At 38.0% G+C, this 25684-nt stretch overlaps 1 protein-coding gene across 4 annotated transcripts in view; it reads left to right on the forward strand.

The window, feature by feature from the left end:
• Positions 1–25176, forward strand: part of AKAP7 (A-kinase anchoring protein 7) — a gene marked incomplete at both ends in the record, with an annotated part of 130388 nt that extends 105212 nt beyond the window's left edge. For 3 of the 4 annotated variants that reach the window (XM_079716298.1, XM_079716299.1, XM_079716301.1), the window contains one exon: positions 24091–24287. In XM_079716298.1, coding sequence (XP_079572424.1) covers positions 24091–24287 — 197 coding nt within the window. Of the gene's footprint in view, positions 1–24090; positions 24288–24970 lie in introns of those variants that run through there. The other variant, XM_079716300.1, reaches the window with a different exon arrangement.
• Positions 25177–25684: the final 508 nt, after the last annotated feature.

Consider the following 25684-nt stretch of genomic DNA (forward strand, 5'->3'; position numbering starts at 1 on the left):
TGTGTCCTCACCTTCTCAGGTTTTACTCATTGGTGGGGATATGACTTCCAGCAGCTCTGGGGAGTATTTTTACTGTTCAACGTTCAAGTAGAATGAGTTCTTCTCTTCTAATTCCCATATGTAAAATCTGAGGGAAGGTACAGGTTGTAAACTACACAACCCTGGAGGGCACTATACATATCAGAGACATTGTAATTTATATATTATGGCATAAAGTACTTTTGTATACTAACAAAAGTATATTATGAAAAATTTCCAAGAGATAGAAATGAAGTATCTTGAGGAAGAGGCACTTTAAAAAAATTTATACATGTATCATGTGAACCACTGTAGCTCTGGCAGATCAGCGGCCCCACTGGAGCCATATAGAATATGAGATGGGCAGTTACCTGAAAGGGAGAAGTGAAGTGGTTGCTTTTACCAGAAAGGCTGGAGGTACATGAAGAAGGGGTTTGGGGAAGTGGATGTGGCCTGGAGCCCTGTGGGAGTGTCAGCAATGGAGCAGTCACTCTGATCCTAAAGGAACCATGATTTGCTCTTCCTACTTTTTTTAAAAAAATTATTTATTTATTTAGGCTGCACCAGGTCTTAGTTGCGGCACGCGGGATCTTTAGTTGCAGCATGTGGGATCTAGTTCCCGAGCAGGGAACGAACCCAGGCCCCCTGCATTGGGAGAGCGGAGTCTCACCCACTGGACCACCAGGGAGGTGCCTGCTCTCTCTACTCTTGACAAGAGGAACCACCATGTTTCCCTTTTCACTCCGAATATCAGGAAACTCAACTCCATTTCATGGCTCTCATGACCTGCACTTCTGTGATCCATATTTCCCTCTGTTCTTTACTTGCTACTGTAATTTATGTTTTTCCTTCATCCTGATTTTTACTTTTTACTTGTAGTTTACCTTTTACTGTATTTTTTTTTCTTGCCATGAATTATCTCAAGTCTTTTGAGTATTTGACAGTGAATGAATGAATGGATGGAAAGAAGCACTGTGACTGAAAGTACGTAATGGCTCTACTAGGAAGACAAGAGCAAACCTGAGGCTACGAAGAATGGTGACATTTACCACATGTGCATAACACACGTTCTAAAGTTGATATGTTCCTGGGAAGTTGCATATATACTAAACTTGATACGATTGTTTTTATCTATTGTGATTTTCAAGTACAGAAAAATCACTATTTTCAATGCTTCATCTTTCAGTTTGGTGCATCTAGAAACCTAAAACCATCTGTATCTCACTGTTTTGAGTACTGTCTGTTCATATGTCTGCTTGGAGGCCTTTTACAAGATTAATTAGCAGTAGCTCTTCTCTTTACCTAAGAAGGAACATCATTTAGTTGCAAAAGAATGTGAATGTAAACTATATAGAGCAATGCATACATTTCTTGTTTGCAGTTATTCCAATTGTATAAAGTGAATAGGTTGCCCATATCATGTTTACTTACAGAGCCCTATAGCAGGGAGCTCATAAACAAATAGCCTTGTAGCCTTATAAATTAAAAGAGGGTCATAGTATCCCTTTCATTTAAATCAAAACAGTAGTAACAGTAGCTAATTTTGTTGAATATTTACTGTAAGGGGAGCACTGGGCTAAGTGCTTTGTGTTATTATCTTACTTAATTTTCACAACAGCCCTTTAGTATAGCACTACTGTTATCCCTGGTTTACAAATAAAGAAAGTGACCCTTAGAGGTGGTTAAGTAAATTTCACAGAGATACAGAGCTAGTGAATGGGGGAGCTAGGATTCTAGTCCAGGTATTTTGACTCTATAATTAAACAGGAAGCATTATAAATATTTTCTGGTTGGAAGTCTCATTTTAGAGCTAAAAATATCATAGAACATAAGAATAATTTCCAGTTGCTAGATATAAAGAAGCATGGTGGTATAATGGCAGAAATGTGGTTTGAGTCTCAACTTGGCCATTCTTTAGTTGTGTAGACGCGGGCAAGTCTCATGGCTTTTCTAACTGTTGGTTTTCTCGTAGGTAAAATAGCAATAATAATAGTAAGCTTTTGATTTAAATGTGTAAAGAAAAAAGGCACATAATAGGCAGTTAATCGTAGGTTTATTATTATTAAAAGGATGCATAAATATAACTATTACAACTCAAGTTATGTGCTACGTGTCATGGAAACATAAGTATGCAGAGTCTTGGGACTTGATATGCAGGACTTAACTAGGCCTTAGAAGAAGTTGGTGATGAAGGAGCGTGGCTATTCAGCCTCTAAGGCTCCTGGGAAGAGTCTCTAAGCAGCGGTGATGGGGGCAGCTCTGGTTTCATCCTCAGAGAGGAACAGTGGACACCGTGGAGATCATCTCTCATCTCCTTCTAACCATCTTTTTGGTGCCTTGCTTTCCCCAGGGACATCAGTCTTGCCTTCAGGGGGCCTGGAGAGGAAGCCCAGTGCAGTAGTGATTGTCCTTTGTCCACCCCGTACCACATGTGTGTGTTTCTACCCGATTCCTGAAATTCCTTTGACTGGGAGCAATTCTTCCCTATTTAGACATCAAGAGCTTGAGAAGCAAACATCCACTCCTGGAAGAAATGAATTTACACTTACAGACCACCGGCAGTTAATTACTCAACAAGTTCAAATGCTCGTTTAATCTCCTCTAGGAGGAATTCACATATTCAGAGAACTTGAATGAACAGGGGATATCACCAAAGAGAACTTAAACATCATTTGATTTTTGTCTGAATGCTTTGTGGAAGCCTCTAGTAAATTGATAGTCTTAGGTCATCGAGAAAAGGGAAGTATATCCTAAACAATTACTTTTCTCAGTCATTCTTCCTGAGGCGAAAGCAATAAATTTAGGAGTTCACCAAGCTTCATTTTTTTTTTAATATAACGAGACCGTGTGTACTGAACACAGTGGGCAGCACAGGCAAGGGCCGTGGGGGCTCAGGCGACGGGGTGTTTATGAGGACTGTAGTGGCCAGGGTGGTGGAGCAGCGCCTCTCCCCTCTATGCGGACTCACACCGTCCCCCTCAGAGCCTCTCAAAAGTTCTGTGGGGACAGCAGAGCAGGATGACTTGCCGCATTTTACAGTTGGGGAAACAGTTCCAGTGCTCGGAACTCAGTGCTTGAATGCGTGCTCGGTTTCTTTATGCATTTTTATTATATGCCTGGAAGAATAGCCAAGGATGACTGTAAATGATCAGGTTTCTCCTGATTTTATTTTAACTCTTAATCATCTCATTTTCAAGTTTTCTTTAGCACAGAACACTCTTTATTTGACCCACCATCATTGCTGGTGTGATACCCGTTTGACGGGCTCCACAGTTTTCTCAGTACTCACAAGCCAAGTACACTGACCAAATCGTCCTGTGCACCTGGATTTTCATGGCCAGACTTTAAAAAGTAGATCTTGGAAGCCATGAAAGGAAATGAAGAGAGGCAGTTTAACCTACTTTATGTGTTCTCTAGTTGAATAACTAGGTGGTAAATTTTATAAAATAAAACGTACTCTGCATGCTCATCCCAAAAGCGTTTGCTTTTGGATTGGGCAGCTAGCTGTGTTAAAGTGAGCTACGTTTTGAATACTTTTAAAAAATCAGATTTCTTTCAACCGGTGTGTGATATTTCAAGTATTTGTGGTGTTCTTGATCACATTGTAGTTATGCTTAGATTTCATCCCTGTCACTAAGTTTGATGACTGGAAGCATTAGCAGGGTTGTGAAAATCTAATTTTCTTTAACATTATACCTCATGAGTCGAAATAAGCAATTCCTTGAAGACAAGCCTTAGTAATCTGTGTATATCTCAGAATCTAGAAGTGTAATTTGATGATACTAGATGCTCTAGAAACAAGACATGTACAAACTCCTCAGCGTGTCCTGCAGGAGCCTTCGTGGTCTCTCCTGTGTACATTCCCAGCCTCATCATTCTCCCTCCCTGCCACCACCTCAGTCACCTTATACTAGACCGAGTTCTGCAGTTTCCCAGACAGGCCAGCCTGGTCTTCCTTCCCTGTCATGCCTGAGAAACACTCATTTCACAAGATCCAGCTCAAGCATCACCTCCAGCATGAAACTTTCTTTTGATATTTTCTCCTGAGTAGAACTGATCACTCTTTTCTTTATGGATCCACTCTGTATTGTACATCTTTCCTTCAGAGCATTCATGAGCCCTTATTTATTAACACACACTTGTACCTCTACTCAGTTTCAGGTTCCCTGAAGGCAGGGCCCATGCTGGATTCATTTCTGTATTCACAGCAACAATGCTTATCACAAATAGAGGGTGCTCAGTGATTGTGTGGATGGAAAGATGGAAGGAAGGAAGGAAGGAGGAGAGCAAGGGAGAAGGAAGACGGAAGGAAGGAAGGGATTGTACTACATTAATCAACATCCATTATTTAGTCTAAAAATTTCAAAAAAAATAAAATAAAATTTTCAATCTGCTAGCGAAACCTTCTGAATCTTTCTCTTTCCCAGTCAACCAATCATTAAATGACGTGGTGTTTCTCACATGTATACCTTCATTTCCCCAGGACAAGGGTGCACCAGGGAGCTGTGGAGTATCTGCCAGGGTGTGGGTGTCCTGGATGAACTCATCTTCCTGATTTCGAGTGGGAGCTATGGACTCCCATCACTTTTGTGTGGTATTGTTAGGCAATTTATGTAGCCTTTTGTATCTCATTGTTCTTAATTGTAATATGGAAGAATAATACTTATTTTACCTCGTAAGATTTCTTTGAGGACCAAATGAGAGAATGTTTCTGAAAGCACTTTGGAGAGTATGAAGTGTTACCTAAGCAGACGGAGGATGCATTCCTGCATTGCTGTTTAGTGACCTGGTACCGTGGGGTTTTTCTCAGCCTTTGAAACCTTCTGATCTGGGTGTGTCCTTATTGCCTATAAAAGAGGTAAAGTGATATCTACAATTATGATTTATTTCACCAGTTAGATTAGTGGCAACACTGATGCTGCTGATCTACGTTGGTGAACATTGCCTTCAAAACAGGAAAGTGACCTTTATCTCTGCTTGAATCAACTCCCAACCTGGAACGTCAGCCTAGAAACAAAAGTATATATTATCATGAGAAGGTGTGTTCGTCAAACAAGTGAAAATTAATTCTAGTCAGTCGTACTTTTAAGTTTTATGTAAAACTCTCTTAAATAGAAGATAATAAATTACATGAACATAATAATTTTAAGGTTCAAGGCTCATTTTAAGGCTCATTTCCTAGCCTCCTTGTTTTTCTGCCAGACAAGAGCATGATTATTTGAAAATCTATGCTTTTGACATGTTTGAAACTTATTTATTTCTTCTTTGTCATAAGAATAATTTTCCAACGATAGCTGTACTTCTGTTGATACTTCTTTGCACCAGGACTTGTGTTTGGAATGTCTGCCTCTTTTATCACTGCTCAAATTGCACTCCTCAATCATCTTTGCACAAAATGACATATAGTGGTGCTGAGCAAACAGTCAGGGATATTGAGAGCTCCTTATATTCCTACCTGAACAAATACAGGAATCAAAATTTAGGGAGGCAACAACCACAGTTCCCATTGAATAGAGAGCAATTTATGATATAGAACAGCAGATAGACAACTACAAACAATACAAGGCAAAACAGGTGAGCAAAACAAACCACAGTGAGTACAGTGCCCCTTGGAAATAGATTTCAGCAACAGAGTGATGGTAATCACTTGTCAGTCAAGTACTGGGTGCCAATTTAGTTTGCAGTCTTTGAGCAGATTGGAGCAAGTGATACGTGTCTGATACACTGAGGAGGAGAATTAAAATGATTCGGCTTTATTCATGCTCAGAAACTACCCCAGTCTCTTTCACTGGAAATTATTTTCAAATTTTGATGTTGAGCACAAGAGAAAAACTATGATTCAGAAGGAAAGCACTTGAGAATCTGAGGCCTGCACCTGGGAGAGATGGCAGATATCACAGTTGAGATGTGTATCTTAGAACAGAGAGAGGAGCTGAGAAAGTCATCCTTATTACTAGCTACCATGCTAATTGCAAAGAGTGATAGGGTGCCAGTCCATTCAGTGAGGCCACATGTTGAATAAACTTCTCAATAGCTCCTCATCATGGGGAAGAAATTGTTCTCATTAGTATTTTTTTTTAATTGAGGTATAATTTACATAAAGGAAAATTCACTCTTTTTGTGTGTGTACAGTTCTATGAGTTCTAATCAACACATAGAGTCATATAACCACCACCACAGTCAAAACTGGGAACAGTTCCATTATCCTTCATATGCTTTCATGCCCCTTTATAACTCCTGTCCTCATCCTCAGCCCCTGGTAACCACTGGTCTGTTTCAGTACTGATGGTTTTGCCTTTCCCAGAATGTCAGAAAGATGAGATCATGCAGTGTGCAGCCTTTTGACTCTGGCTTCTTTCACTTAGCATAACACACCTTAGATTCATCTGTGTTGTTGCACGTATCAGTATTCATTCCTTTGTATTGCTGAGTACTATTCCATTGGGTGGATCTACCACAGCATATTGAGCCATTCACCAGTTGAAGGTATTTCAGTTGTTTCTAGTTTGGGGCATTTATGAATAAAGAAGCTACAAACATTCATGTGTGGGTTTTCGTGTGAGCATATGCTTTCAGTTCACTTGTTTTCAATTCTAGCTAGGAATGAGATTGCAGGGTTGCATGGCAAGAATATAGCCAACTTTCATAAGAAAATCTTTTATTAGAGATGTCCAAACTTTTTACAAACCAGCTATACCATTTTTGCATTCCCACCAGCAACGGGAGTTCCATTTGCTTCACATCCTCACTGGCACTTAATACTGTTTATCTTTTAAATTTTAATTTTAGTGGATGAGCAGTAATATCTCATTGTGACTTTAATTTGCATTTCCCTGATGGCTAATAATATTGAGTATCTTTACACATGTTTATTGGCCATCTGTATATCATTTGTGAAGTAATGCTTCGATTCTTTTTGGCTGTTTTTTATTTTATTTTATTTTATTTTGTCTTACTAAATTGTTGGAGTTATTTTTGAATTCTGGATACACTTTTTTATATGTATTATGTATATATTTTTTCAAATATTTTCTCCCAGACTGTAGTTTGCTTTTTTTGCCTTAACAGTATCTTAAGAAGAGCAAAAGTTTTACATTTTGCCGAAGTCCAATTTATCCTTTTTAGGGAATATATTGTGCTTTTCATGTCCTATTTAAGAATCTTTGCCTAATCCAAGGCTACTGAGAAGTTCTATATTTTCTTCTTAAAGACTTTATAATTTTAGCTCTTATAACAGGTCTGTGATCCACTTTGAGTTCATTTTTATATATGGTATGAGATAAGGGTTGAGATTCTTTTTTATACATACCATTGTTCTAAGCACCATTTCCTGAAAAGATTATTCTCTCTGTTGAATTGTCTTGGTACCTTTGTTGAAAATCAGTTGGCCATATGTTTGTAAGTCTGTTTCTGGATTTTGTTTTGTTTCATTGATTTATATGTCTGTCTTTATACGTATACCACACTGTCTCTATTTCTGTGGCTTTATATGAGTCTTAAAAATCAGGTAGTATAAGTTTTCCAACTTTGTTCGTTTTTAAAAAATTGTTTCAGCTGTCTTAATTCCTTTACATGTTCATATGCCTTTTAGAATTAACTTGACAATTTCTATGAAAAGGCCTGGTGAGGTTTGGATTGCAAAACTCTGTAGTTTTGCATTTATAGAGCAATTGACGGAGAATTGACGTCTGAACAATATTGAGTCTCTCGATCAATGAGTATAGCTTATTATCTCTATTCAGGTCTTATTTCATTTCTTTTAGGAAATTTTGCAGTTATTAGTGTTTAGGTGTTGCATACATTTTGTTGAATTGTACCTAACTGTTTCACATGTTATGCTGTTAAAATGATTATCTTTGAAAGATATCTTTCTGTTATTGATTTCTTATTTGACTCCATTGTGCTTCAATCAATGCACTGGATGAATGTAATAATTTAAAATTTACCGAGACTTGTTTTATGGCTCAGAATATGAGCTCATTTTGTAAAGGTTTTCTGTACACTAAAAAGAATGTGTGTGTTTCTGTTGTTGGGTGGAGGGTTCTATAATTATCAGTTAGGTGGCTTTGGTTACTAGTGTTCACGTCTTACATGTTCTTATTGGATTTTTCTCTCCTTGTTCTGTCAACTATAAAGGTGGCCTTGAAATCTCAAACTGTAATTGTGGATTATCTGTTATACTTTCAGTTTTATTGGTTTTTGCTTCAGGTACTTTGAAGCTCTTATTATTAGGTGCATACACATTTAGGATTTTTATATCCTTCCTCTTGATGAACTGACTCACTTATAATTGTAAAATGTCCCTCTTTATGGCAGGTAATATTTTTTTTTTCCTGAAACCTGCTTTCTCTGGTATTGATTCTCTAGTTTTCTTTTGATTGGTGTTAGCATGATACATCCTCTTCATCCTTTTACCTTTAACCTTTCTGTGTCTTTATATTTGAAGGATTTTTTTGTTGACATCACTGTTGATTCATGTTTTTTATCCAAATTAACAATCTCTGACTTTTTATTGGAGTATTTAGAGCATCTTATGTTTTATATGATGATAAAAATGGCTGTTTATTTTTTTCTTTTTATTTATTTATTTTTAAACAGCAGGTTCTTATTAGTTATCTATTTTATACATATTAGTGTATATATGTCAATCCTAATTTCCCAATTCATCCCACCACCATCAACAACCCCCTCACCACCCCCACCCCCCCGGTTTCCACCTTTGGTGTCCATACGTTTGTTCTCTAAATCTGTGTCTCTATTTCTGCCTTGCAGAATGGTTCATCTGTACCATTTTTCTAGATTCCACATATGTGCATTAACATACGATATTTGTTTTTCTCTTTCTGACTTGCTTCACTCTGTATGACACTCTCTTGGTCTGTCCACGTCTCTACAAATGACCCAATTTTGTTCCTTTGTATGGCTGAGTAATATTCCATTGTACATATGTACCACATCTTCTTTATCCATTCGTCTGACGATGGGCATTTAGGTTGCTTCCACGACATGGCTATTGTAAATAGTGCTGCAGTGAACATTGGGGTGCATATATCTTTTTGAATTATGGTTTTCTCTGGATATATACCCAGTAGTGGGATTGCTGAGTCATATGGTAATTCTATTTTTAGTATTTTAGTTTTTTAAGGAACCTCCATACTGTTCTCCATAGTAGCTGTATCAGTTTACATTCCCACCAACAGTTGAAGAGGGTTCCCTTTCCTCCACACTCTTTCCAGCATTTGCTGTTTGTAGATTTTCTGATGATGCCCATTCTAACTGGTGTGAGGTGATACCTCATTGTAGTTTTGATTTGCATTTCTCTAATAATTAGTGATGTTGAGCAGCTTTTCATGTGCCTCTTGGCCATCTGTATGTCTTCTTTGGAGAAATGTTTATTTAGGTCTTCTGCCCATTTTTTAATTGGGTTGTTTGTTTTTTTAATATTGAGCTGCATGAGCTGTTTATATATTTTGGAGATTAATCCTTTGTCTGTTGATTCATTTGCAAATATTTTCTCCCATTCTGAGGGCTGTCTTTCCATCTTGTTTATGGTTTCATTTGCTGTGCAAAAGCTTTTAAGTTTCATTAGGTCTGATTTGTTTATTTTTGTTTTTATTTCCATTACTCTAGGAGATGGGTCAAAAAAGATCGTGCTGTGATTTATGTCAGAATGTCCTTCCTATGTTTTCCTCTAAGAGTTTTATAGTGTCCAGTCTTACATTTAGGCCTCTAATCCATTTTGAGATTATTTTTGTGTATGGTGTTAGGGAGTGTCCTAATTTCATTCTTTCACATGTAGCTGTCCAATTTTGCTAGCACCACTTATTGAAGAGACTATCTTTTCTCTATTGTATATCCTTGCCTCCTTTGTCATAGATTAGTTGACCATAGGTGTGTGCATTTGTCTCTGGGCTTTCTATCCTGTTCCATTGATCTGTATTTCTGTTTTTGTGCCAGTACCATATTGTCTTGATTACTGTAGCTTTGTAGTATAGTGTGAAGTCAGGGAGTCTGATTCCTCCAGCTCTGTTTTTTTCCCTCAAGACTGCTTTGGCTATTCAGGGTCTTTTGTGTCTCCATACAAATTTTAAGATTTTTTGTTCTAGTTCCATGAAAAATGCCATTGGTAATTTGATAGGGATTGCATTGAATCTGTAGATTGCTTTGGGTAGTATAGTCATTTTCACAATATTGATTCTTCCAATCCAAGAACATGGTATATCTCTCCATCTGTTGGTATCATCTTTAATTTCTTTCATCAGTGTCTTATAGTTTTCTGAGCACAGGTTTTTTACCTCCTTAGGTAAGTTTATTCCTAGGTATTTTATTCTTTTTTGTTGCAATTGTGAATCAGATTGTTTCCTTAATTTCTCTTTCTGATCTTTCATTCTTAGTGTATAGGAATGCAAGAGATTTCTGTGCATTAATTTTGTACCCTGCAACTTTACCAAATTCATTGATTAGCTCTAGTAGTTTTCTGGTAGCATCTTTAGGATTATCTATGTATAGTATCATGTCATCTGCAAACAGTGACAGTTTTACTTTTTCTTTTCCAATTTGTATTCCTTTTATTTCTTTTTCTTCTCTGATTGCCATGGCTAGGACTTCCAAAACTATGTTGAATAGTAGTGGCGAGAGTAGACATGCTTGTCTTGTTCCTGATCTTAGAGGAAATGCTTTCAGTTTTTCACCGTTGCGAATGATGTTTGCTGTGGGTTTGTCATATATGGCCTTTAGGATTTTGATGTAGGTTCCCTCTCTGCCCACTTTCTGGAGAATTTTTATCATAAATCGGTGTCAAATTTTGTCAGAAGCTTTTTCTGCATCTATTGAGATGATCATTCAATTTTTATTCTTCAGTTTGTTACTGTGTATCACATTGATTGATTTGCATATATTGAAGAATCCTTACAGCCCTGGGATAAATCCCACTTGATCATAGTGTATGATCCTTTTAATGTGTTGTTGGATTCTGTTTGCTAGTATTTTGTTGAGGATTTTTGCATCTTTATTCATCAGTGATATTGGTCTGTAATTTTCTTTTTTGTAGTGTCTTTGTCTGGTTTTGCTATCACAGTGATGGTGGCCTCATAGAATGACTTTGGGAGTGTTCCTTCCTCTGCAATTTTTTGGAAGAGTTTGAGAAGGATGGGTGTTAGTTCTTCTCTAAATGTGTGATAGAATTCACCTGTGAAACCATCAAGTCCTGGACTTTTGTTTATTGGAACATTTTTAGTCACAGTTTCAATTTCATTACTTGTGATTGGTCTATTCATATTTTCTATTTCTTACTGGTTCAGTCTTGGAAGGTTATATCTTTTTAAGAATTTGTCCATTTCTTCCAGGTTGTCCATTTGATTGGAGAGTTACTTTTAGTAGTCTCTTAGGATGCTTTGTATTTCTGTGGTGTCTGTTGTAGCTTCTCCTTTTTCTTTTCTAATTTTATTGATTTGAGTCCTCTCCCTCTTTTTTTTGATGAGTCTGGCTAAAGGTTTCTCAATTTTGTTGACCTTCTCAAAGAACCAGCTTTTAGTTTTATTGCTCTTTGCTATTGTTTTCTTTGTTTCTATTTCATTTATTTCTGCTCTGATCTTTATGCTTTCTTTCCTTCTACTAACTTTGGGTTTTGTTTTTTCTTCTTTCTCTAATTCCTTTAGGTGTAAGGTTAGATTGTTTATTTGAGATTTTTCTTGTTTCTTGAGGTAGGATTGTATTGCTATAAACTTCCCTCTTAGAACTGCTTTTGCTGCATCCCACAGGTTTTGGATCATTGTGTTTTCATTGTCATTTGTTTCTAGGCTTTTTTTTTTTTTTCTTTTTTTTTGGCGGTACATGGGCCTCTCACTGTTGTGGCCTCTCCTGTTGCGGAGCACAGGCTCCAGACGCACAGGCTCAGTGGCCATGGCTCATGGGCCCAGCCTCTCTAAGGCACGTGGGATCCTCCTGGACCAGGGCATGAACCCGTGTCCCCTGCCTCGGGAGGCGGACTGTCAACCACTGCACCACCAGGGAAGCCCTAAAGCATCATCATTTAAAAAATCTATTCTGTGCTCCTAAATCAAGAATAAAACTTACAAAGGCAGGATTCTTTCCTCTTTGGACTTTATATTCTAGAAAATATTTAAAATACAGTTTTGTTGTTTTAATTCTAACATTTTCTGGTGTGTGTGTGTGTTGGGGGTGGGGGAGAGTTCTGGTATTTGACAAGAAGAGGGAAGCTTTCTTTACAGCAACTCTGTTTTCTGCAGTGTTGGCAGACAAGTGTCTGAGGACAGTGTCAGTTTAAATGTGTACTTGGGGGCAATTCTTGACCTGTCCCTCATCTCCAGTGAGTTGCAGGTGGTGTGCAAGGAAGCTGAGCGTGCCACCTCAACTTTCTGAATAGCCTGTAGATCTATATTTAGTGTTTCTTTTAGTCTATGTAGGTGAAAGAAAAGGTAAACTCAGCTAAAAAGAATTTTGCTTCTAAGGAGGATACATTATGCTGCAGGAATGAGAAGGGCAAGATTGTGCAGGTGATGGGAAGGTGCTTAAGAAGCCTTGGTTCAGTTACCAACTCAAGTTTTTTGATACTTGGGATGTCAGCAAGTGAGAATATTTTTTTTCTAATTAAGACTTTATTATTTTTAGGTCAGTTTCAGGTTCACAGCAAAATTGAGAGGAAGGTACAGAGATCTCCCATGTACCCTCTACCCTTACACATGCATAACATCCCCATTATCAGCATCCCTCACCAGAGCAGTACATTTGTTAACAATTGATGAACCTATGTGGACACACTGTAATCACCCAAAGTCCACGGTTTATATTACAGTTCACTCTTGGTGCTGTACATTCTGTGGGTTTGGACAAATGTGTGATGACACATACCCATCACTATGGTATCATACAGAGTATTTTCACTGCCGTAAAAGTACTCTGTGCTCTCCCTATTCATCTCTTTCTCCCCTCTCCCAACCCCTGGCAACCACTGATGTTTTTATTGTCTCCATAGTTTTGCCTTTTCTAGAATGTTACATAGTTAGAATCATACCAGTAGGTAGCCATTTCAGATTGTCTTCTTTCATTTAGTAATATGCATTTAAGGTACTTTCATGTCTTTTCATGGCTTGATGACTCATTTTACTTTAGCCCTGAATAATATTCCATAATCTGGATGTACCACAGTTTATCTCTTCACCTAATGAAGGACGTCTGGGTTGTTTCCAAGTTTTGGCAATTATCAGTAAGAGTGCTATAACATCCCTCTGCAGGTTTCTGTGTGGACATAAGTTTTCAGCTCTTTTGGGTAGATACCAAGGAGCATGATTGCTGGATCATATGGTAAGAATATGTTTAGCTTTGTAAGACTGCCAAACTGTCTTCCAAAGTGGTCATACTATTTCGTCTTCCCATCAGCAATGAATGGGAGTTCCTGTTGCTCCACATTCTCACCAACATTTGGTGTTGTCAGTGCTCCAGTTTTTGCCATTCTAATAGTTGTATAATGATATATTGTTGTTTTAATTTACATTTTCTGATGACATATGATGTGGAGCCTTTCTTCATATGCTTATTTGCCATCTGTATATCTTTGATGAGGCGTTTATGAAGGTCCTCAGCCCGTTTCTATAAATTGAGGTATAATTGACATATAACATTATATTAGTTTCAGTTAGGCAGCATAATGATTTGATATTTGTATATATTGCAAAATGATCACCACAATAAGTCTAGTTAACATACATCACCACACATTGTTACAGGAGCGTTTTTCTCATGATGAGAACTTTTATGATTTACTGTCTCAGCAACTTTCAAATGTGCAGTATAGTGTTGTTAACTATAATTGCCAGGCAGTACATTACATGCCCATGACTTATTTATAGCTGGAAGTTTATGCCTTTTGACTCCCTTAACCCATTTCACCTACCCCCAGCCCCCCTCCTCTGGCAACTGCTAATCTGTTTTCTGTATCTATGGGTTTTGGTTTTTTTTAATTCCACATATAAGTAATATTGTACAGTATTTGTCTTCATCTGTCTGACTTATTTTACTTAGCATAATGCCCTCTAGGTCCATCCATGTTGTCACAAGTGGCAAGATTTCATTCTTTTTTTACAGCTGAATAATATTCCACTGTATGTATGTACCACAGTTTCTTTCTTCATTCATCCATTGATGGACACTTGGGTTGTTTCCTTATCTTGGCTATTGTAAATAATGCTGCATTGAATATGGGGGAGCATATAGTGGTGGAAAAACCATTAGTGGTTTTTCTTTCCTTTGGATAAATACCCAGAAGTGGAATTGTTGGATCACATGGTAGTTCAGTTTTTAATTTTTTGCAGAAGCTCCATACTGTTTTCCATAGTGGCTGCACCTATGCAACAAGGATTCCCTTTTATCCACTTCCTTTCCAACACTTGTTATCTCTTGGGTTTTTTTATCTGATAATAGCCATTCTGTCAGGTGTGAGGTGATATCTTATTGTGGTGTTGATTTGTAGTTCCCTGGTGATTAGTGATGTTGAGCATGTGTTCATGTACCTGTTTGGCCCATTTTTAACCAGATTGTCTGTCTTCTTGCTGTTGAGCTTTTAGAGTTCTTTGTACATTTTGGATAACAGTCCTTTATCAGATGTGTCTTTTGCAAATGTTTTCTCCCAGACTCTGGCTTGTCTTCTTATTCTCTTGACATTGGCTTTCACAGAGGAGAAGGTTTTTTTTTGTTTTTTTTTTTGCGCGGTACACGGGCCTCTCACTGTTGTGGCCTCTCCCGTTGCGGAGCACAGGCTCCAGATGCACAGGCTCAGCAGCCATGGCTCACGGGCCCAGCCACTCCACAGCATGTGGGATCTTCCCGGACTGGGGCACGAACCTGTGTCTCCTGCATCGGCAGGTGGACTCTCAACCACTGTGCCACCAGGGAAGCCCAGGAGAAGGTTTTAATTTTAGTGAAGTTCAACTTATCAATTATTTCTTTCATGGATCATGCCTTTGGTGTTGTATCTAAAAAGTCACTGCCATCCCCAAGGTCATCTAGCTTTTCTCTTGTGTTTTCTTCTAGAGGTTTTATAATTTTGCTTTTTACATTTAGATCTGTGATCTATTGTGAGTTAATTTTTGTGAAGAGTTTCAGGTCTGTGTCTAGATTTATTTTTTTGCATGTGGATGTCCAGTTGTTCAAGCACCATTTGTTGAAGAGATTGTCTTTGCTCCATTGTATTGCTTCTGCTCATTTTTCAGAGATCACATTGATTACACTTGTCTGGGTCTATTTCTGGGCTCTCTGTTCTCTTTCACTGATGTTTTTGTCTATTCTTTTGCCAATACCACACTGTCTTGATTACTGTAGCTTTATAGTTAGTCTTGAAGTTGGATAGTGTCAGTCCTCTGCCTTTGTTGTTCTCCTGCAATATTGTGTTGGTTATAATGTTTATTTTTGCCTTTCCATGTAAGCTTCAGAATCAGTTTGTTGATATTCACAAAATAATTTCCTGGGATTTTGATTAGGACAAATGAGAACTTTTAATGTGTTTGCACTCTTTCTCTCAGATCTTACATGGCATTGTTATGAAGATTTTTTTGGTTCTCTTTTAAACACTATTAATATGATTTATTCTTGTCAGGACAAATAGGCACCTAGATATTGGCACTGGGTGGAGGGTGGTAATGGTTTCTGGAGCCCTTCCTGTGATATCAGTTAAGCAATTATTGGGTCAGCTCACACATAAAAACAGCTGACCCACACTAATGTTGACCTTAAATTATCGCAGTAGGTAGCACATATTCTTGCTACCACAAAGGAGGTCACTTATTTTCTCTTTTATAATCACAGATATAAATTTTATCTATGTGCTGGCTTGGTATCAGCGATCTCAGGTAATATAAATAAAAGCTGAATCTTGGGTACATACCTTGGATTAATGATCCTAATTAATGATCTTACAGAGAGTGGAATTGCTTCCTTCAAATTTGTTGAAAAGTTTCTTAAGTCTGTTCTTTTAGGTACACTACTATGTTTGGTGGACTTGATAGCATTTCTCATTCCCTTTCTTTTATATTTTTAGTATTCTCCTAAGAAATTGACTAAAAATATTCGGGGGGGGGGATTTCTAAAAAAACAGTGTCAAAGAGAAAGATTAATCTGTCATTTTAAATAGGTATGATAGTAAGTAACCTTGGTAGACCAAGAAAGAATATTTTTGTCGAGAGGGTGCTGCATACATTGGGAATATTTTTTTAACATAAAAAATGCAGACATTTTATTTTATTTATTTATTTATTTATTTATTTATTTATTTTATTATTTTATTTTTTTGTGGTACGCGGGCCTCTCACTGTTGTGGCCTCTCCCGTTGCGGAGCACAGGCCCTGGACGCGCAGGCTCAGCGGCCATGGCTCACGGGCCCAGCCGCTCCGCGGCATATGGGATCCTCCCGGACTGGGGCACGAACCCGTATCCCCTGCATCGGCAGGCGGACTCTCAACCACTGCGCCACCAGGGAGGCCCTTATTTTATTTTTTTTAACTTTTTATTTTGTACTGGGGTATAGCCGATTATCAATGTTGTGATAGTTTCAAGCGCACAGCAAAGCGACTCAGCCATACATATACATGTATCCATTCTCCCCCAAACTCCCCTCCCATCCAGGCTGCCACATAACATTGAGCAGAGTTCCCTGTGCTGTACACTAGGTCCTTGCTGGTTATCCATCTTAAATATAGCAGTGTGTACTTGTCAATCCCAAACTCCCTAACTATCCCTTCCCCCAGCCCTTCCTCCCTGGTAACCCCAAGTTCCTTCTCTAAGTCTCTGAGTCTATTTCTGTTTTGTAAATGAGTTCATTTGTATCATTTCTTTTTAGATTCCGCCCCCTGGGAATATTTTTTGTGTGTACTTTTGTTGGAATATCGAATGATAAATCATGTACCTTGCGGTGACACATTGAACTGCCATTGTTAACTAGGCTTCAGGTAAAATGAATGCAATCATTTATCTTAGAGGTCACTGTGGGAGACAGATACCTTTATTCAAGTAGTGGTCAAAAGAAAAATACTTTAATCTTAAAATGCCTCTTTCAAGTAAGGTGAATTAAGTCTACTGAAAGTGGGAACACAAAAAATCTCACTGGAACGAAGATATGCATTTCTTGAATTGCTGCGTTCTCGCAGGCCTCTGTGACGAGCCTTCCAATAGGCTTTTCCCTGGGCCAACGTTGATAGTCTGAGGATGCCTTTGTGGAAATCATAGGTGGGGCAAGAATCCAGGACAGATCTGGAAGATTCATTTATAAATTTATTTTTTGTTGATTGGTTAATTAGTTTGTTATTGTAGATAGTTAATATTTGACCCATAGGCTGGATAGAGTTAAAGATGGTAATAATCTTGTTTTGAGCTTGGTTGTCTTGGTTAATAGTAAAAGCATAAACAGAAATATGAAAGTCAGAAGGGAAAATTAACTTTTTGTGGGAAGATATTTTGTGTTTTAAATTTCTTAATGTTTGAAGTAATGGGACACTTTATTGTGTACTGAGAGAAATCACTGAAGCACACACTTTTTGACCTGAGATGCTTCTTGGAGACTGAGTAATGATTAGACTCAAATCCAACCCTGTTATCTTACTGGTGATGTATCAGTAATGTGACGAGTGATGTTATCTTAAAGCTGACTGGGGTCAGGAAGAGTTGCAAGAGTGCAATCTCTGGCCTAGATGCAGAGCACGAATAGGGTGGCAGATGTAGAGAGTCATTTACAGTGTATTGAAGGGTACTTAAGAAGTATTTCTTCATGTGAAGTTTGAGTTTCCCTCTTAAATTTGAAGAGCCACTATAAAATAGTTCCAGGTAACACATCTGGAGGTACATCTATACAGTATAAACACGGTGTTGTAAGATTAATAGAATTCTTTAAATATGAGGCAATATACTCATTCATTCTTACTAATAAAAATAGTCTTAACTTGCTCCCAAGTATGGTATTAGTAATGAATATCTTTATCTTTCTTTTAACAATATCTTGACATATTTAGTTTAGTAAATTCTATATAGAGATCACTGAGTTGAAGCTTACCTATCCAGGACTTTTGATCATGGGTCTGGAGTACCATATTGTCACTTTTGAGGGGAGAGCAGTTGCTAAGGCCTCCCACTGTAGCGTGTCCAGATGGGCCTTTAACCCATCCCTCTTCTGCTTGGATGTTGCTAGGAATGATGGTTATAAGCATAATTGGCCTCGGACATGTGTTAAGGAGAAGTGGTGGGGCTCAGAAGGAGGGTTAGGAGCCAGTTCTCACCCTTGGCATATATGCTTTTGTATTCCAATCCCTGTTACATGTGACGTTAGAAAATAATGTCTATCTTCCTGTTCACACCCTTTGTATCTGCCTGTCCCAGACCTGAGGTCGTAAGTGCGGCATGGGGCTTTTGGCTTCTGGAGGTCATGGGTGATATTCCAGAACTGAGCTGAAGTTTAATGTGTGAGCATTCTAATTACTTCTTTTTTTTCCAGCTTTATTGAGATATAATTGACATATAACATTATATAAATTTAAGATGTACAGTGGTGATGATTTGATACATTTATATATTGTGAAATGTTTGCTACAATAAGATTAGTTAACATATCCTTCACTTCACATAATTATAATTTTGTTGTTATGCTGAGAACATTAAAGCTCCACTCTCATAGCAACTTTCAAGTATAGGATCCAGTATTGTTAACTGTAGTCACCATGCTGTACATCAGAGCCCCAGAACTTATGCATCTTATATCTGAAAGTGTGTTCCCTTTGACCAACATATTTTCCGGGCCTATCCCCCTCAGTTCCTGGCAACGTCCATTCTCCTGTTTCTATAAGTTCAGTGTTTTTAGATTCCATATGTAAGTGAGATCATACAGTATTTGGCTTTTTCTGCCTTATTTCGCTTAGCATAATGCCCTCAAGGTTTATCCATGTCACAAATGGCAGGATTTCTTTCTTTTTAATGGCTGAATAATATTTCGTTGTATATATATACACCACATTTTCTTTATCCATTCAACCATTGATGGACACTTAGGTTGTTTCCATGTCTTGGCTATTGTGAAATATGTTGTAGTGAACATGGGAGCACAGATATCTCTTTGAGATAGTGATTTCATCTTCTTCAGATATATGCCCGGAAGTGGGATTGCTGGATCGCATGGTAATTGTATTTTTAATTTTTTTGAGGAATCGTCATACTGTTTTCCATAGTGACTGCACCAATTTACATTCCTACCAATAGTGCACAAGGGTTCCCTTTTCTCTACATCCTCACCAGCATTTGTTATTTCTTGTTTTTTTTTCATAATAGCCATTCTAACATGTGTGAAGTGATACCTGATTGTGGTTTTGATTTGCATTCCCTGATGATGAGTGATTTGAACACCTTTCCATGTACTTGTTGGCCATTTGCATGTCTTCTTTGGAAAAATGTTTATTCAAGTTCTCTGCCCATTTTTTTTTTTTTTTTTTTTTTTGTTTTGCGATACGCAGGCCTCTCACTGTTGTGGCCTCTCCCGTTGCGGAGCACAGGCTCCAGACGCACAGGCTCAGCGGCCATGGCTCACGGGCCCAGCCGCTCCGCGGCATGTGGGATCTTCCCGGAGCGGGGCACGAACCCGTGTCCCCTGCATCAGCAGGCAGACTCTCAGCCACTGCACCACCAGGGAAGCCCCTCTGCCCATTTTTAAATAAGATTTTTTGTGTTTTTGCTATTGAGTTGTATGAGTTCCTTATATATTTTGAATATGAACCCTTTATCAGATATGTGATTTGCAAATATTTTTTCCTGTTCTGTAGGTTGCCTTTTCATTTCGTTGATTGCTTCTTTTGCTGTGCAGAAGCTTTTTAGTTTGATGTATCCCACTTGTTGATTTTTACTTCTGTTGCTTGTTGTTTTGGTGTCGTATCCAAAAAAGGCATTGCCAAGACCAAAGTCAAGGAGCTTTTCTCCTCTCCTATGTTTTCTTCTAGGAATGTTATAGTTTCAGTCCTTAATTCATTTCAAGATAATGTTTGTGAGTGGTGTAAGATAAGGGTCAAATTTCATCCTTTTGAATGTGGATATCCAGTTTTCCCAGCACTACTTATTGAAAAGACTGTCCTTTCCCCATTACGTATTCTTTGCTCCACTGCCAAATATTAGTTGACCATACATGTGTGAGTTTATTTCTGTGCTCTTGATTCTGCTCCATGGCCTATTATATGTCTTTCTTTATACCAGTACCATATTGTTTTGAAATCAGGAAGTGTGATGCTTCCAGCTTTGTTCTTTCTCATCATTGCTTTGGCTTTTGGGGGTCTTTTGTGGTTCCATATGAATTTTAGGATTTTTTTTTCTATTTCTGTGAATAAATGCCATTGTAATTTTGATAGGGATTGCATTGAATCTATAGATGGCTTTCAATAGTATGGACATTTTAATGATATTAACTCTTCCAATCCATGAACATGGGGTATTTTTCCATTTATTTGTGTCTTCTTCAATTTCTTTCATCAGAATCTTATAGTTTTCAGTATATAGATATTTCACTTCCTTGGTTAAATTTATTCCTAAGTATTTTATTGTTTCTTCTACTATTTTAAATGGAATTATTTTTAAAATTTCTTTTTCAGATGGTTCATTGTTACTGTATAGAAATGCAACTGATTTTTGTATGTTGGTTTTGTATCTTGAAACTTTACTGAATTCATTTATTAGGTGTAACAGTTTTTTTGGGTGGAGTCTTTAGGATTTTCTATATGCAAGATCATGTTATCAGCAAACAGAGACAATCATACTTCTTCCTTTCTGATTTGGATGCCTTTTTTTTCTTATTCTTCCTGATTGCTCTTGCTGGGGCTTCCATTACTATGTGGAATAAGAGTGGTGAGGATGGGCACCCTTGCCTTGTTTCTGATTTTAGAGGGAAAGCTTTCAACCTTTCACCTTTGAGTGTGTTAGTTGTGGGTGTGTCATATATGGCCTTTATTATGTTGAGATATGTTCCTTCTGTACCCAATTTGTTGAGAGTTTTTATTACGAAGGGATGTTGAATTGTGTCAAATGTCTTTTCTACATATATTGAAATGATCATGTGATTTTTATCCTTTATTTTGTTAATATGGTGTATCACATTGATTTATTTGCATATGTTGAACCATTTTTATATCCCAGGGATAAATATCCCTTGATTGTGGTGTATGATCCTTTTAATGTGCTGTTGAATTTGGTTTGCTAGTACTCTGTTGAGGTTTTTGCATCTAAATTTATGAGGGTATTGGCCTGGGGTTTTTTTGTTTTTTTGTTTTTTTTTCTTATAGTATCCTTACGTGGCTTTATTATCAGGGTATTGCTGACCTCATAAAATGAGTGTGGGAGTGTTATGTCCTCTTTGGGTTTTTGTTGTTATTGTTGTTTTGATGTTTTTTTGTTTTGTTTTGTTTTTTTTGGCAGAGTTTGAGAAGAATTGGTATTAATTCTTCTTTATTTTTTATTATTATTATTATTTGCCATTTTACGGTTTTATTAACACAAACAAAATGTGCACACGAGCTGTCTATTCATTTTCTTCACTGCGCAGCCTGGCGTTGGACTTGGTGACCCTGAAGGCCAGCTGGGCTGCTTTCTCCACAGTGGCTTTGCGCTTCTTGGAGGAGATGTTGTGTGCAATCTCAGTACAGTAAGATTTATTGCACATCAGCAGTTGGTAAAATTCACCCATAAAGCCATACTGTCCTGAGCTTTTATTTGTTGGAGGTTTTTGATTACTGATTTAATCTTAAATTTGTTATTGGTCTGTTCAGATTGTCTGTTTCTTCATGATTCAGACGTGAAGATTGTACATTTCTAGGAATTTATCCATTTCTTCTGGGTTGTCTGATTAGTGGCCTATAATTGTTCACAGTAGTCTCTTACGATATTTATTTCTGTGGTATCAGTTTTAATGTCTCCTCTTTCTTTATAATTTTGTTTGAGTTCTCTCTTTATCTTGGTAAGTCTAGCTAAATGTCTGTTGTTTTTGTTTTATCTTTTCAAAAACACAACCCTTATTTTCATTGATCTTTCTACTGTTTTTCTATTTCATTTATTTCTGCTCTGATTTTTACGTCCTTCCTTCTGCTAACTTTGAGCTTAGTTCTTATATTTTAGTTTCTTGAGATGTCAAGTTAAGTTTTTTTTTTTAAGAGTTATTTATTATTTATTTATTTTTGGCTGTGTTGGGTCTTAGTTGTGGCACGCGGGATCTTCATTGAGGCATGCAGGATCTTTCTTTGTGGCGCATGGGCTCTTCGCTGTGGCCCGCGGCCTTCTCTTTATTTGTGGTGTGCAGGTTTTCTCTTCTCTAGTTGTGGCGCACAGGCTCCAGGGTGCGTGGGCTCTGTAGTTGTGGCGTGTGGGTTCCAGAATGCTTGGGCTCTGTAGTTTGCAGCACACAGGCTCTCTAGTTGAGGCACGCAAGCTCAACAGTGTGGCGCGTGGGCTAGTTGCCCCGTGGCATGTGGGATCTTAGTTCCCTGACCAGGGATCTAACCCACGTCCCCTGCATTGAAAGGCAGATTCTTTACCATTGGACCACCAGGGAAGTCCCAAGTTTGGGTTGTTTACTTGAGATCATCCTTTTTTCTTAGTGCAGGCATTTATTGCTATAAACTTCCCTTTTAACACTACTTTTGCTGGATCATAAGCTTTGGTATGTTGTGTTCCCATTTTTGTTTGTTTCAAATATATGTTTTTAATTTCCCTTTTGATTTCATCTTTGACTCATTGGTTGTTCATGAGTGTTTGTTTAATTTCTATATGTTTGTGAATTTTCCAGTTTTCCTCTTGTTATTGATGTCTGGTTTCATACCATTGTGGTCAGAAAAAGATAACTTGGTATGATTTCAATTTTTAAAAATTTCCTAAGACTTGTTTTGTGACCTAATATATAATCTATCCTGGAAAGTGTTCCATATGTGCTTGAGAAGAATGTGTATTCTGGTGCTGTTGGATGGAATGTTCTTTATACGTCTCTTAGGTCCATTTGGCCTCAAGTATAGTTCAAATCCAGTGTTTTCTTATTGATCTTCTGTCTGGATGATCTATCCATTGTTGAAAGTAGAGTATTAAAATCCCCTACTATTATTGTAATGCTATCACTCCCTTGAGATCTGTTAGCATTTACTTAATATATTTAGGTGCTCAGATGTCTTTGCTTCCAGTCATCTGCCTTCCTGGATCCATAGCTCAGTGGAAGGAGATGAAGGACTGACTGGGCATGAGAGATGAGCCCCCTAGTTTTTTTTCCTCAGTTAAGGGAGACAAGAAAGAGAATGAGTGGGAAATGTGCAGCATTTGAACAGATGACAACCACCCCTTTTACAGAAAAATGAAAGGATAATTTAGCCTTGATCATCACTAGCAGGGAAGCAAAATGGCAATAAAATACTAACATCTAGTAATTTACTGTCATAATCCTAACTCTTCCTTGAAGAGTTTCCTATTTCTTAAATGCAGTGATAGCTCTGAAATTAAAAAGAATATTAGTTTTACAAGCTTGTTTTAACCATTTCCTAAGCAGTAGTAATTGCTTTTGTCTTCATGGGAGGGCTGAGACTTGACCAACCATCCAGGCCAAGGGTTATAAAATTACTGATCCTATGTGGCTAGTTGATTAAGAAATCTCAATTACCTGACGTTTGGTAGTGGTGAAGTAGAAGCAAATACATCTTGTTGGTGATTTCACATGTCTGAGGCTCCAGGTGGTGGGTATGTGGACATTAGTAGTAGTAATCACTTTTGGATGAGAGAAAAACAAAAATCCCATGTAGAAATGGGGAACTTCCAGCATCGCTAGGTAGACTGTTTTTTGATTGGGGCTAATGAACTGCTTTTCAGCCTGAAGTCTTCAGGAACAGGCAGTCTCCTGCTTCTGCAAATACCAAATGAAAGGCCAAACCAGTATTCTTGGATTGATAGATCCAGTTTACCAGACTGAAGGACACTTGCTCTTTGTAACTAACTGAACTAGCTGGCCCCTGCATGCTGAGTTTCTATGGCAATATGATCTCAGTGACCTATCTTCTTTATTGTGGAATGTAGGTGATAAGAATGGAGGTGAGCCCGATGATGCTGAACTGGTAAGGCTCAGTAAGAGGCTGGTGGAGAATGCGGTGCTCAAGGCCGTCCAGCAGTATCTGGAAGAAACACAGAACAGAAACAAGCCAGGGGATGGGAGCTCTGTGAAAACTGAAGAGGCTGATAGGAATGGCACTGACAGTGACAACAACAGGAAATGAGACCCGAAGGCAGGCAGGCCCCCGCCGCTCCGTGAGAAGCATCCCTGCTCCCCTCTGCCGAGTCAATGGACTGATTTGCATTGTGCTATTTAAGTGTCTCTTGTCCAATCTGTGGAGATGGCCTGATACTTTCATGATCCATGTGTTTGCATTCCTGAAACACAACAGAAGAGAAATGGAGTGCTGGGACTATCAGAGGAAATTAATTTATGAAGGAAGAATGGCCCAGGTTTTACTTGCCCTCAGCCGAGGCTGTGGGAGAGAGTATTTTGCGTGATGCCTCGTGGACTCAAAGGCCATGGAAGGGGCCTTGCCATAAATGGAATAGTGCCATTTATATTGCTTGGCAGGGCATTTGCCTACTTTATCTGAGGCCAAAACACACACAGAGCTGACAAGTGCTACGATTAAAATGATCACTGTTGAAATTATTATCCATATAGCTAGTCCATAATGTTTCATGTTTGTCCTATGTGTGCTGTCGCTATGCAGTGATCTTTATTTACAGTAAGTTTGTTTCATGTAAATGATATATTTTTGGTGAAATGCAACCTTTTCTATAAAATGTGGGCAGCATTTTAAAGGTTTCTTTTTAACCCTCTTTTGATAAGTCAGTGTGCCATATTTAATGTTTTTCATTGGCATTTGTATGTAAAATATATCATATAATTTTTTTTCCATAGGCCAGAAACCTATTGGAATCCGGGACTTAATTAATGAAGCTTTGCGTCGAGAGAGGATGGGTCTGCAGTCCAAAGTGAAACAGATAAAGGAACTTTTATTAAAGCCTGAGACTCAGGCCAAAATTAGGAGGGAGCTTTTTGAAGGAAGATTCATTAACAACAGTAATGAAGGAAATGATGTTGATTTCAGCGCAATTTTGACGTAAGCTCTACATTGCTATCGTGGTACCAGAGTTTATGAAATCTTTTCAGCTCATTAAATAGCTCTTTGGTAAATACCACAGAAGTGTTCTGATAGAGTCTGCACAACAGCAAACCAACATTGGTAAGGAGTTAACAATTTCTTACCAAAGAAAACTGATTCTGCACTGTTATTTTTAAGCTAAACGTTTTAGAATGTTTATCTCTATAATACCGAGATTCATTTTATAGAAAGGACTTCTTAATTAGCCATTGTGAGATGTTCGTTGAGGACAAATAAAATATACAGACCGTGGAAAATCATTTACAGACAAAAAAAAAAATACAGTATTTTAAGGATAACTTGTCTCCTGTTGACATGATTTTTGTTGTTAAATCAAAAGAAGCATTGTTCACATTTATCTATGCCTAGTGTTACTTTTATTATTTTTTATTTTTTATTTTTTTGCGGTACGCGGGCCTCTCACTGCTGTGGCCTCTCCCGTTGCGGAGCACAGGCCCCAGATGCGCAGG

This window comes from Hyperoodon ampullatus (assembly GCF_949752795.1).
Source record: "Hyperoodon ampullatus genome assembly, chromosome: 12".
Lineage (NCBI taxonomy): Eukaryota > Metazoa > Chordata > Mammalia > Artiodactyla > Ziphiidae > Hyperoodon > Hyperoodon ampullatus.